At 44.2% G+C, this 12,149-nt stretch overlaps 1 protein-coding gene across 3 annotated transcripts in view; it reads left to right on the plus strand.

The window, feature by feature from the left end:
• The window catches only part of LOC116994573, a 60,897-nt gene that overhangs the window by 15,838 nt on the left and 32,910 nt on the right, over positions 1-12,149 (plus strand). For all 3 annotated transcript variants that reach the window (XM_033056386.1, XM_033056387.1, XM_033056388.1), the window contains exons 2-3: positions 3,200-3,275; positions 4,951-5,441. In XM_033056386.1, coding sequence (XP_032912277.1) covers positions 3,200-3,275; positions 4,951-5,441 — 567 coding nt within the window. The remainder of the gene's footprint in view (positions 1-3,199; positions 3,276-4,950; positions 5,442-12,149) is intronic.

The following is a 12,149-nucleotide window of genomic DNA, read 5'->3' on the forward strand; positions in this document are numbered from 1 at the left end:
GCTGCTTTCTGATGCATTTACTGAAGAAACACTGAAGGGTGGATGACCACCTGTTCTTTGGATTTTGGCTTCTTTTGTGCCATAGCTTGTAAACATTCACACATCTATGTGAATTGAAGATTTTATTCTGTTCTCTTTAATTTTGTATGTTAAGGAAGAGAGTTAAGGCAGAGTCCTGGCAACTTTTTTGGTTGTTTCAGCTTGAGCAAGACCTTGGACTGTTGTGATACCAAGAGGTGTCTCAGTCTAAACAGTTCTGCAATTGATGTGCTGTGAATGAAGGCATGATCTGGTGGGACTTTCGACATGGAGTTTTTGAATTTTCTGCTGCAGCAGTGCCACAGTTCTGTATTTCTGAGGAAAATGGGGCTGTATGGCCTTGGACAAAAATAAATTTGTGGCTAATACATGACAGGGACTGTACAAGAGAGGCTGGAGGCCTGAATACAGTAATTGCTGTGTTTAATGAAATTATTTTGAATGTTTAGGAAAAGGTTGCTGTTAAAGCGTGGGAAGAGTCAAGGGAGAGAATATTTGTCTCCAGCTAGTCAGAGCATTACTCTTTGATTCTGTAGATATTTAGTTTTTGGAAAGTCTTGTTATCAAGACAGAGAATCTTTTTTTATTATCTTTTATTAATATTTGCCTGTGTGGGGTATTGTGTCAAGGAATTTCAGGTAAAAAATACCAGCTCTGCAAGGTTAATGGTTAGCCTACTAGGAATGGTGGTTCTCTGTTGGGGGACACGAAAGTTAGAGTCTCTTGTTTGAAAGATTTTTCTTTCAGGTAGCGAAGAGTTTAAGGCACCTCACAATGGAATTGGTCTTTGGTTGCCTGGGGGCTGGGGAGGGCTCAGTAGAGGAGAGTTAGCCATATGAGGCCAAGGGCTGGCAAGATTGCACTTGCACAGGGAAGAGTGAAATTTTGGAAGCCCAGGACTAGCAGGCACAAAGACCTTCAAATGTCAGTCATTGACTCAAATCCATCTCCTATCTTAAGCATATCCAGGCAGTGACATTGTGCAGTAGCTGTTTGACCTGCATGTGCTAGATGTCATGGGCTTTTTTTTTGGAAGCAGCGCCATGCCATGCATTGACATTCACATTGCACAGAAACTGAAGCTGCTGGGTTTCCCACGCAGAGCTGCTGAACCTCACTGAAAACCCTGCCATGTCCAAATGAAAGGTTTTTATGTGGGAATGAGCCACAGACTAAGGTCAGTACCTCTTGAGTTAGAATGGAAGCCTTAGCTTTTGTAACAGAGACAGGACCTCTGTCTGTCTGTACAGCAGCTACACAATGGCACCTCAGTGTCAGCTGTCCCCTCTGTGAACTACCATGGTACAAACAAGGTATTATACCTGCTCTGGGGACAACTAGAAGTCTCTGTGTTTGGCAGTGTTCCTCAGTGCCAGCTGCCTTTATTAAATGATGCGTGTGTGTGAACCCATACAAGAAAATTGTAGTTGTAGAAGGAAAAACAGCGTCCTGTGTTTACTTCAGGGATATCTGCAGTGGGGATAAATCTGAAATCTGACTTGCCCAATTCATCTTTTGGCAGTTGAGAATGTAGTTTAAAGACTAGCAAGGAAGGAAAATATATTTTGATTTCTCAAAGGGCAATGTAAATACAAAAGGGCAAAAGGTAGCTTTAAAGAAGGAGGGGAAAAAAGGTGTCGGCATGCTTTTAGGGGGGAACAAACTGCCCCAAACACAACCCTGGAGGATGGTTACAAAATAGGTGTGTTGATTTAATAGCTGTCAAATCCAGTATCAGTCAGAATTTCTCAACTGTTACTGTTTCTCTTCATCACCAGTGTGTCTTTCACAGGCACCTAGTTCAGTGTAGCTGCTCCTTTGTGTCTCTGGGTGGCTGAAACAGTACAAAGCTATCTCCTCAGGGTGGTGGATGTAAAATGGGTCCAGATCAGTACAATGGCTGCATGCTTGCCTCCTCTTCCATAGAAGTCAAGCTCAGCACATGAAACATGTAAAATGGAAACATGGCATGTAACCTTCTGAATTGTATTGCCACTGAATTCTGTTGTGAGCAAGTATTTTGAGGCAGCTAAGAATGATGGCTGTGTTTGTTATTCTGAGTAAAAAGGTGCAAGGAATAGTGTAGTTCATCTTGCTGTGACCATGTTATTCCAGAGCTTTTTCTTATAAAGGTTTCTTTTAAGTATTGCATTTTGCTTTGACTCATTTGGTTTTGGCTGCTGCCAGAGACACATACTAAGCTGTGTAGCTCAGAGGTTTAATCTAATAACTTCCAAGTAGGCTCTATGCAGCTGAACAAAAGTCACTTTAGTATCAAGGTAGGTAGGATTTCCTCTGTATAGGAAACTCAGAAGCAGTGCAATCTATCTGACCTATAAAAGCTTGGTTTCAGATCTCTCAATTGTCTCAAGAGGCAGCTACCTGGTTTGTTCAGTGTTAGACATGTTTTGAGTGAGTGAGTGGCTTGTAGTCCATTGGCTGACACAGAGCAGATGTTCCTGAAAAGTCTTGATTGACAAAATATGTGAATTATTGTTACTCTTGGAACATTCAAAGGTGTTTGGTGGTACTGTAAATTATCTCCTAGAGGGGACAGCATATCAATATTATCTGTGTTTCTGTGAAATAATGTTTCTTTTATTTCTATTAAATACTTCAGGGTTGTCCTGTAGGAAAGCAAGGTGAGTCTTCTGTGGTGGATTGTGTGTGAACTTCAAGGGGGAAGTGTGGGTACATACACAGGATGGCTAAAGCTAACGTGCCACTTCCATTTGTGGGTGCCTTGCAAGATGATAGTGCTGTTGACAGGATGTGTCTTTATCTCGGTAGTGGAGATTTTGGAGATTCAGTTATCCACGTGATGTGGATGTGGTAGGCCGTGATGGTTGTAAGCTACGTGTCTGGGAAGTGTAAGGCAGGATATGTTCACTGTACTTGGGAAAGAGTTGGCAGTGCAGTGTGGTGGAAGCAGCAATAGGCAGTGTGTTCTGTGTTGCTGAAGGTGAGAGGATATGATGGGAGATTGGGGTTAGGAGATGAGGATGTGTCTACAGGAAGGTACTGTGGCTGGGTGTGTGTGGTTAGGTGGGGTGGATGCCTGCAGGATATGAGAGGGGGAGGGTGGGGGAAGTGGCTTGGGCAGCAGCAGGGCAATGTTCAGTGCTCATGATGAAGTCTTTTCTTTCTCCTTGTCCCCTAGATCTCCTATCCCCCAAGTGATGAGGACAGCGATGACTCTGAGGGAGAGAACCAGGAACTTGCTCAGATCGACAGAGGTAAAGGGATGAAGATAGAAGGATCCTGGGATGCTACGGCTGAAGTCAGTTTTTATTTTCACTTGTGCTCTTGCAAGTACCTCCTTCTCCATCCCCTATGTACCACAATCAGATGTATTAAATCAGTCACCTTTGAAGCATTTGGGACCTCAGAGGGAGAGGCTTGTGTTATCAGATGCAGAAGTTGCATTTTTATCACCAGAAATAGACATTGTTAACCATATGTTAAAGTCCCAGTGCTGCAGACATGGGGCAGAGGTGGTCCACAATAGTGCCAGCAGCAGAGCCGGGACTAAAAATTTATCTTTCTATTCTGTGCTTTCGCACTTGTGTCATCTTTGTTTTGGGTTTCCTCATCCTTGCTATTTTGAGTTTTAACCTTTAGTTTCTTCATCTCTCTCCCTTCCTCCAAGACAGTTGGTGTTGTGCAGCCCTACTCTTGCATATAGCGAGAGTCTTTGATGGAGAAGATATACATGCTCTGCTGTTGTTTCTGGACTTGATAATGAAGTAGCTTAGAGTTGCAGGTGAAATCTGTAGTAAATGCATCTCTTAAGTTATGCTAGGTTTGCCATTGGTGGATGCCCTGTGCCTAGGTTCAAGTGGATTCTTATGCAGAGGCAGCAGAAGTAAATTCCTGATCCATAGGACATGTCCCATTAAAATTCAAATCCCTGCTCCATGTGCCTAGCATAGAAAGAGCTCAGGGGAAGTGATAAAGCATGCTTAGCTTGTGGCTGAAGACAAGTAATAAGTGTTTCTTGTATGACAAATTTTGTAATAGGACTTTTACTTCCAGAAACCAGATCTCATTTATTTGAGCCATAAAGGTGATGCTTAGAATAGCATAACTTACTTGGCTTTTCTGCTCTTAGAACTGATCACTAGAAGTTAATGTTTTTGGCTAGCAACACGTTTGTAAGCTCATGTTTTCTGCACCTTGAGGAGGTGAGCTGAGTGATAGATCCATGTTCTTTCTCTGGAACTAGACTTCCAGGTGTGTAAGCTTTCTTTTGTCTCTGATAGTTGTTTTACCAGGACCTGAGAGTGCTAATATCGATCAGCCATCTCTCAGGAGCTTACATTAGTCAGCAGAGAAAGACCGGAGGCCTTGCTTGATGCGTTCCACAAGAATTTTTATTTCGTGTGAAGGGTGTCAAGCAGCATCCCCAGAGACAAAGGGGAGACAGTCATATTTATAGGTTCAAGGAGGATTCAAACTACAGCCAATAAAAAGTTTGTACAAAGAACAGCATTCAATCTAAGTCAAAAGTTCTAAAGGTGAACTGACCAATTACACAGACTAATTTCTAACCAATTATCTTCCAAGGTGTTAGAAGAGTGACCAAATTCTTAAGGAATTTGGCTCAGTCTTGGTATCTAGGAGACCTTATCTATTATACTAAGTTCCAGGGGAAGATGGTTTTGGAGGAATTGTATCATCCACACGGGTGGTGGTTTGAAAGGGGACAACATCTAGCAATCCAGTCTGAACAAAGGTCTGGAAAGTTCCAAAGGGAAGCATTGAGCTGGGGGGTGTTTCATCTGGGGAAATGGCTCAGAAGTTTACTTGAATGGAGAGGAAAACAACAGGTTCAGGAAAAAAAAGGCCCATTTTATTAGGCTGTGGAACACAGATCTGCTCTGCCACTTCTCCATCTCCTCCTTCCACTAGAGAGAAGACGGAATTGTACCCTGACTCCTCTGGCCACCAACCAGCTCCAGAACCAGGAGAACCAATGCTGCAAGGTTCGGGCCCTGTTCCATGCCAGCCTTGACCGCCACAGCTCGGAAGAGGAGCTGGAGCGCATCAACCGGGAGTTTGCGGCGGAGAAGCGGAAGTGGTCCCAGGTCAGCCGGCTCACGTGCTGCAGCGACGGCAACAACACCTCCTCCAGTGACGAAGAAGTGAAGAACTTGTGCGCCATGTCTTTCCGGCCCGTGGCAGAGCAGGCTGATGGCCTCCATGCCAGCCCCAGCCCCGTGCTGTTCAGTGCCTCCCCTCCCAAGAGACTCCAGCCTCTGGTGCGCAGCCCGGCCTCCGGACCTTTAATCCTCACGAGCGTTGGGGCAGGCCTTGAGCAAGTCATGCCTTGTAAGAGACATCGACAAGGATACGGGGATAAGGTCAGCAGGCCCAGCCTTGACCTGGAAAAAATGCAGCAGGTAAGGCAGAGTTTCACGTGAGGAAAGCAGCATTGCTTGGAAAAAAGACAGAAAAGGGTCATTGAGGGAAGGATCAGTAAATTCATAGGGTTGCTTCTTTTGGTCATGCCTTCAGGGGCATACTTTCAGGGTACTTCTACTGTCTGTTCTAGGATAAATCAGGGTAAGTATAGATACCCCTACTGAGAGGTAAAGGCACTGTTTCTTGGGTGGCTTCTACTACAGCTGGGCTATTCTCTTGCTACCCCATGAGGAAGGCAGCACTTGTACTCTCCAGTTCATTGCACGACACAGGAACAAAATCACTGGCATTTGCTTTCAGCAAGTTACCACTGCTGCTGTGATCTGACCTATATCACTTACTCCAAAATAAATTAATTGCTTAGGATATAGAAAAAGAGCCTGTGGTGAAAGTTGTTGTCAACTTGATGATGATAGGAATTTTCATGCTTGTTGACCTCCTTGGGCCTAAATCTCTTTATACCTCCTAGGAGTTTTATAGTGATGTAAGAGTGCTTTTTACATTCTTAACTTTACAATGCAATTTGTAAAGTGTTTGCTCTAGATGCAGTTACTCCTGATTTTGCAGCATTTTAGTTTGGCCTGGGACTGAGGTGTAGAAATGCCAGAAGTTTGCCTTGTCTCTGCAGAGCCTGGGAAATGGAGCAGGCTGCCCTGTGCAGTTCCCATCTGGCGCCTTTCTTTCAAAAGTCCTTGCTGTAAAGTTAGTTCACATCTCTTCATTACTTGTTTTTCTATTTGCACTGCTGTAGTGTCAGTTTAGAAGGATATCTGTAGACATCTGCTGACCCTGGTACATTGCAGCAAGTTAAAAAGAATTATTTTCAGTTCTGAGAATCCTCTCATTAGGAAAGAATTTCACTGCCTCTGGTTGGTTGGATGCACTAGTTTTAACCTTGCTTGCAACTCTTCCTTTAAGCCTACAAGATGGACCCACAAAAAGAAAGGACTATGCATTTATTTTCCAAGATCTCTCAAAGTGAGATTTCTATTTCCCTATTACATTGTTGGTTTTTCTCAGTCCTGCTGGCAGCATACATCCCATGAATACATAATGCAGAGACTTGTGTTTTCAGTACAGTTTTCCTCACCCCCTTTTCAACCTTCTAGCCAAGTTTCTGCTCACAGAACATTCAAAAGGCCTAGTCTTGCATTTCACATCACCCAAATTTTCTACTGATAGACTTTAATTAGTCTCACATCCTTATGAGAGGAGAAGAAGAAAGCTGCTAAGCCTGTGCCCAGCCTTCTGTTTTTTTTCAGAGTGCACATGAGTAAATGGGGAAATGTTTCTTTTGGCCCAGGTGATTTCTCTGATTTGGATCCCAGGCATAGCATCTGCCTGCTCTCCCTTGAGCTCCTTTCAGCACTATGTTTAGGAGTGTATTGATGAAGGTTAGGGGCTAATTTAAACAAGCTTTCCAAACTGTTGTTTTTTTCTGGGGAAACCTTGCGAGAATAATTGGCTTCCTTGTCTGGTTGCTCTCTGCCACAGTTAATCCAGAAGTGCAAAGATTTTTGCAAAAGAAATTGAGATCTGGAGTGGAGGTGGCAGTGTGTTTTTTCAATAACATTTTTACTGTGGATTTCAATAATATTCTATGATTGTGGAATCCATGTTATAAAGAAAGGATAGTCAGCTGGTGGATTTAATTTGAAAGAGTGTACTGGGAGCACAACATGACATGACACACTCATGCAAAGTGAGATGCAGCCTGAATATTTTCTTTGGTCACTTGTATTTATTTTTAAATTTTGTTTAACTTTTGACCAGTGAGATCTTGAAGCTTTATGATAAGTCTTTGCTTAATAGCTGTACTTATTTCTCTTATGAAAATCATTCAGGACCTCCATTCCCCACTTACAAAATAGGACCAGGATGTTTATTTTTTGGTCTATTTCCATTTTCCCAACAAAAATGGCTCTTATTAACTGCCTGGGCAGTGTGTGGCATCATGTGTTTCTTAGGTAAACAAGGCATATAAGGAATGTTAATATTAAAGAGGCTACTCCAAGGCTTCATCTGGGCTCTGAACATCAAGCTTTTCTTCCTTGATGATTGTTATCCTTGCTATCAGATGCTTGCCCATGAGAACACAGCTGAAAAGTTTATCAGCTTGACATTTTTTTTGAACAGCAACTCTTACCCTGAGCCTTACTTCCCATTCCTGCAGCTCTGTGCTGCTGACAGATGACAAAGAGTATCAGGCAAGATTAATTTGTGCCTGAAGCAAATGTGTTACGTGATAAGAAGGCACTTTGGGCGTGTGATGTGGTATGGGTAACTCAAGGGTGGATGAAGAGATGCCAAGTGCTTTGCATCAAATTTCTGTTTACATTGGATGGTGATGAAATACTGGTCCAGAGAGTTGTGGTGTAGAGTGGCTCTGTGTTGGATGTTTAAGATTTTGTTTCTTCCCATGGGTCAGTGGCAAGTGGTGTCCAAATGTCTCCTTGTATTCCAGTGATTTGGTGCCTTTTGGTACAAAAGAAGAGTAAATTTGGGAGACAAGTGGACTGGGGGCAATCAGAGTGCTTTTAAGAAGCTAGGGAATTGCTTTCTTGGCCTGTGAATAAATGGAAGTCTCCATCAGCCATGCCTTTCAGTTCAGTTTCCTGCAGCAGGGAAGGCTGTACCAGGAGCAGGTTTAAAAAGCCCTGTTTTGGTTAGATGCCAGGCTATGCCTTTCCAGCTTCACAGGGTACAGAAATTCAGTCTTTTTGTGTTCCAGACATGAGTTTGGACTGTTGGCAGATGTATTTCCCACCCTGGCTGGTCAGCTGGCCACCCAGTGTCTCCCAGTTGAGGCCGAGTGAGGATATTTCAATGCATGCTTTTCTTCACTTCTCCAAAGGACTAGAAAATTAGCTCAGAAGGCTTCTATTCTTTCCTTAATTGGGCAGAAATGCCCTGGCTTGTGCAGACACTCACATTGCTGCTGTGAATGCCCTCTCTCAGCACCCCTTGGTCATGGTCCCTGGACAGACACGTTGTTGCATGCAGGCCCTGCTGCCAGCCCTGCTGGCATTTAATGAAGCCTGTTGTCACCCTGCATGGCTGCTGCCACTTTAGCCTATCTGGCATTTTTGGCAGAGAGCACAAGGTCAAGGAGAGCAAGGACGTCTTTTGGTTTGAGGTGAAGGCAGGAGGCTCACCTGAGGTATAAGGAAGTCCAGGGTGTCACAAAGACTTCTTGGAGCTGTTGAGCTCATTCCCAGAGAACTAATTGGTCTTGGCATGTTGTGTAAACAGAGAGGAAGTAAAGGATCCTCCTGTGCTATTCAGTGGGACTGCCAGAAGTACCTTTGAAATCTACTTACAGAAGCTTGTGAAGTCAGAGTGTAGCATTTGCAGGGAGAGAGGTCTCTTGGAGGGAGAGCAGCTTTGGGGTGGCAAAATAAGCAGTTCAAATTCTTTTTAGGTGACTGATATGGAAAGCATAATTTTGAAGTACAAGGCAGAGAGTATGGGTACATGGGTATATTTCCAGGTACGTTGCAAAGTGGTTAGATAGGTTTCATCACTTGCTCAGAGCTTTCTGCTGTGGTTTGCCTGCTTGTTTAAATAGATAGAATACCTCAAGTTGGAAAGGACCGACAAGTCCAACTCCTGGTCCTGCATGGGACAACTCCAGGAATCACACCATGTGCCTGACAGCATTGTCCAAATGCTTCTTGAATTTCAGCAGGGTTGGGTGCCATGACCACTAACCTTGATGAGCCTCTTACAGTGCCCAAGCATCTTCTGGTGAAGAACCTTTTCATATGTCCAACCCAAACCTCCCCTGATACAGCTTCAGGCCATTTCCTTGGGTCACTGGTCACCACAGAGAAGACAGAAGTACCTGCCCCTCTGCTTCCCCTCATAAAGAAGTTCTAGACTGCAGTGAGGTCTCCTTTCAGTCTCTTCTTCAGGCTGAACAAGCCAAGTGATCTCAGTTGCTCTTTGTGTGGCTTCCTCTACAGAGTGTCAATACCATTTTCTTTTGGAGGCTTAGTGCATTATTTGAAATGCGTTGAGACGCTAGGATGAAAAAGGCTACCAGAGAAGAGAAAAATGCATTCTGTGCTAACATTTGGATTGTTCATTGCAGGCTCTGTACCCCCTTTGGTGGTTGACTAGTTTCAGTGCCAGACAGATGAGGGGATCTTCATCTTGATTTGACATTGGATTTGGGCTGGTTATAGTGCCAGATGTGGCTTAGCTGTGTAATATCAAGACCATCTTCCTTCTGCTATGTGTTTCAATACTGGCATTTTGATTGGACTGGGCATTGGTGGGGTGATCAGCACTGAAAACTTCCTTTGAGTCAATACTGATTGCCCAGAGGCTACAGAACAGCGTTCTCCGCGTGTGACCAAGGACCCAGTGTGTGACCCTGGTGCACTGGGCTCTGGGCTTTGGGCTGCTAATGGCTCCAGGGTAAGATTTCCATATCCTTAGCACAGCTGGGTTTTGCCCTTGCGTGTCTCTCCAGGACTTGACAAATAGCTTCCAGATAGCTTCCACGTGTGAGCTCGTGAGTCCTTTTCACCTCTTGGCCTCCCATTTGAATCCGGGTCTTTTCAGTTCCTGAGAATTGTTACCATCTGTTTGCCCATCTAAGCTTCTCTCTGTGGTGAGAGGGTGCTGGAAAATCTACTGCTGGTGCTTGTGGTTGTTTCAGCACTGCCCTGGACTTCACTCTCCAGAGTGACTGAGTGGAGTTCAGGGGCCTGTGCTGAGCATAATGGCTTACACCAATTCTTAAGGGGACCAGTACCAGAACTTCTCTCAGGTGTGGGAAGTTGGGCCATAGCAGTTCTTTGTGGGCTTGTTGAAGCAACACAGTAAAGAAAGTATTGCAGAAACTGATTACATCAGTACAGAATGGGAAACTCTGCTTCTGGTAACCTCCTGCAATTTTACTTTTATTTTTCACCCTCAGAAATATGCTGCAGCAGCTGTTCTTCCAGCACAGAAGTGCCTGTCCATCTCAGCCCTGACAGTGTTTGGCACTGAAGTGGCCAGCAAACAAATGCTATGTGTGCCTGCTGCAAGGGAAACTTAGTATGAAGAAATTTAGGCTGAACATGATCAATGACATTGTCTGGTCTACTCGCCTGCAAGGATGTAGTTCCATGGTGGGAGGTTCTGGGACTCTAGACAAGTACCATATGTAGGGGAGATGGGGCATGGGACAGGTGTCTTGTTCTTTGCATCTTTGGGGGAGCTGAGGAGATGTTCTCCTGTGGTTTGATGTGTTGTGAAGACTGGCTCAGTGCTAGCCAGCTGATGTCCAGTTTGCTGACATTAGACATTGATAGTCTGATGGAGGTGGAGAGAGGGAGAGTGGGAAGAAAATGCGCTGAGAGATAGAGACTCAATAGCAGGGGAAAGCATGAGGAACTCCACCTAGCCCCAAAGAGGTGATTATGACTCTGCCAGGCAGCAGATATCTGTCTCTGTGTCTCCTAAGTGTTCCCTGGGTGCTTATCTAATGCATGCAAAAATACTAGGAAGTGCCTGTGTGCAGCTGCAGCTGGGTGAATTGGAATGTAAGAGCAGTAACCTATGTAGAACTTGGCCTAGCTGCTTCTTAGAAAGCATAATGATTTCCTCCTGAAAGAGGCAAGTAAGTTGAATATCTTCTTTTCACTAATGGCAAGGTTCACCTTGCTGCCAGCTTGTAAATGCCAAAGGCAAGGCAGGCAGAATAATCTAGTCCCGTTCCTAAACTCTCAGCATCAACCACTGTACCAGAGATTAGAGCATTCTCACAGAATGGCTGAGGTTGCAAAGGCCCTCTGGAAGTTATACAGCCTGTATGTCAACAGTTTCTCCACGAGGATCTGTGTTCTCTGTGCATTGTTGAAATACAGAATTAATGTTAGTTCAAGTCCACTCTGGTTCTGCTTCCCCATAGCATCTGTTGATACTGTGTTCATCTTTCAGGTGTGCTGCTAGCAGACTTTCATTCTGAGCACACACCTCTCTTTGCACCTCTTCCACTGTTGTGTGAGCCTTGGCACAGAATGTGTTGTCTATTCTTAGAGCCAAATGCTTCTGTTCTTCTCCCTTGATATTTTTCTTCCTTGTTTTGTCTCAGTGCATTTTTTATTCTGGTTTTGTAACATGTGCAAAGAGGCAACAGTTCAAAAGGGAGATGGACAAATGAGCTTCTGTCTGGAAATATGTATTGGTCTCTTTTTCCTGCAGTATGTGGCTGTGTAATTTTGCTGCCTTTTCCTAGTAGCTTGCATGCTGGTGTGGTGACTATATCCATCTGGACTACCAAGGAAGGGTGAGCCAGAAGCTAGAATATATGCTGAGACATCTGAAATGTTGTTCCTTGAGGTGCTGCTATGAATCATGAAAGAGAGCAGGGATTAGGTTGGTCTGGGTGATTTGGAGAACGCTAGAGAGCTTGGTTGAGCAAAAGGAAGATGAAGAAAAGAGAATTGATGTGGCTGAGGTTTGAGAGGCAGTAGAGATCTGTGGAATAGGAAGGTTAAGAATAGTGGAGACAGAGCTAGAGAGAATAGTTTTGTTGTATTATGATTCCCAAAGGGACAATAATAGCACCTGGCACCAATGGCAGAAAATTATGAGCCTGAGGTTAAAGCCAAGGGCTTATCATTTAGATTGGCATGCTTGCTGGCTACCTTCCCAACCCTGCTGTCATTCTTTTTTTCCCTCAAAGCTCT

This window comes from Catharus ustulatus, chromosome 3 (genome assembly GCF_009819885.2).
Source record: "Catharus ustulatus isolate bCatUst1 chromosome 3, bCatUst1.pri.v2, whole genome shotgun sequence".
NCBI lineage: Eukaryota > Metazoa > Chordata > Aves > Passeriformes > Turdidae > Catharus > Catharus ustulatus.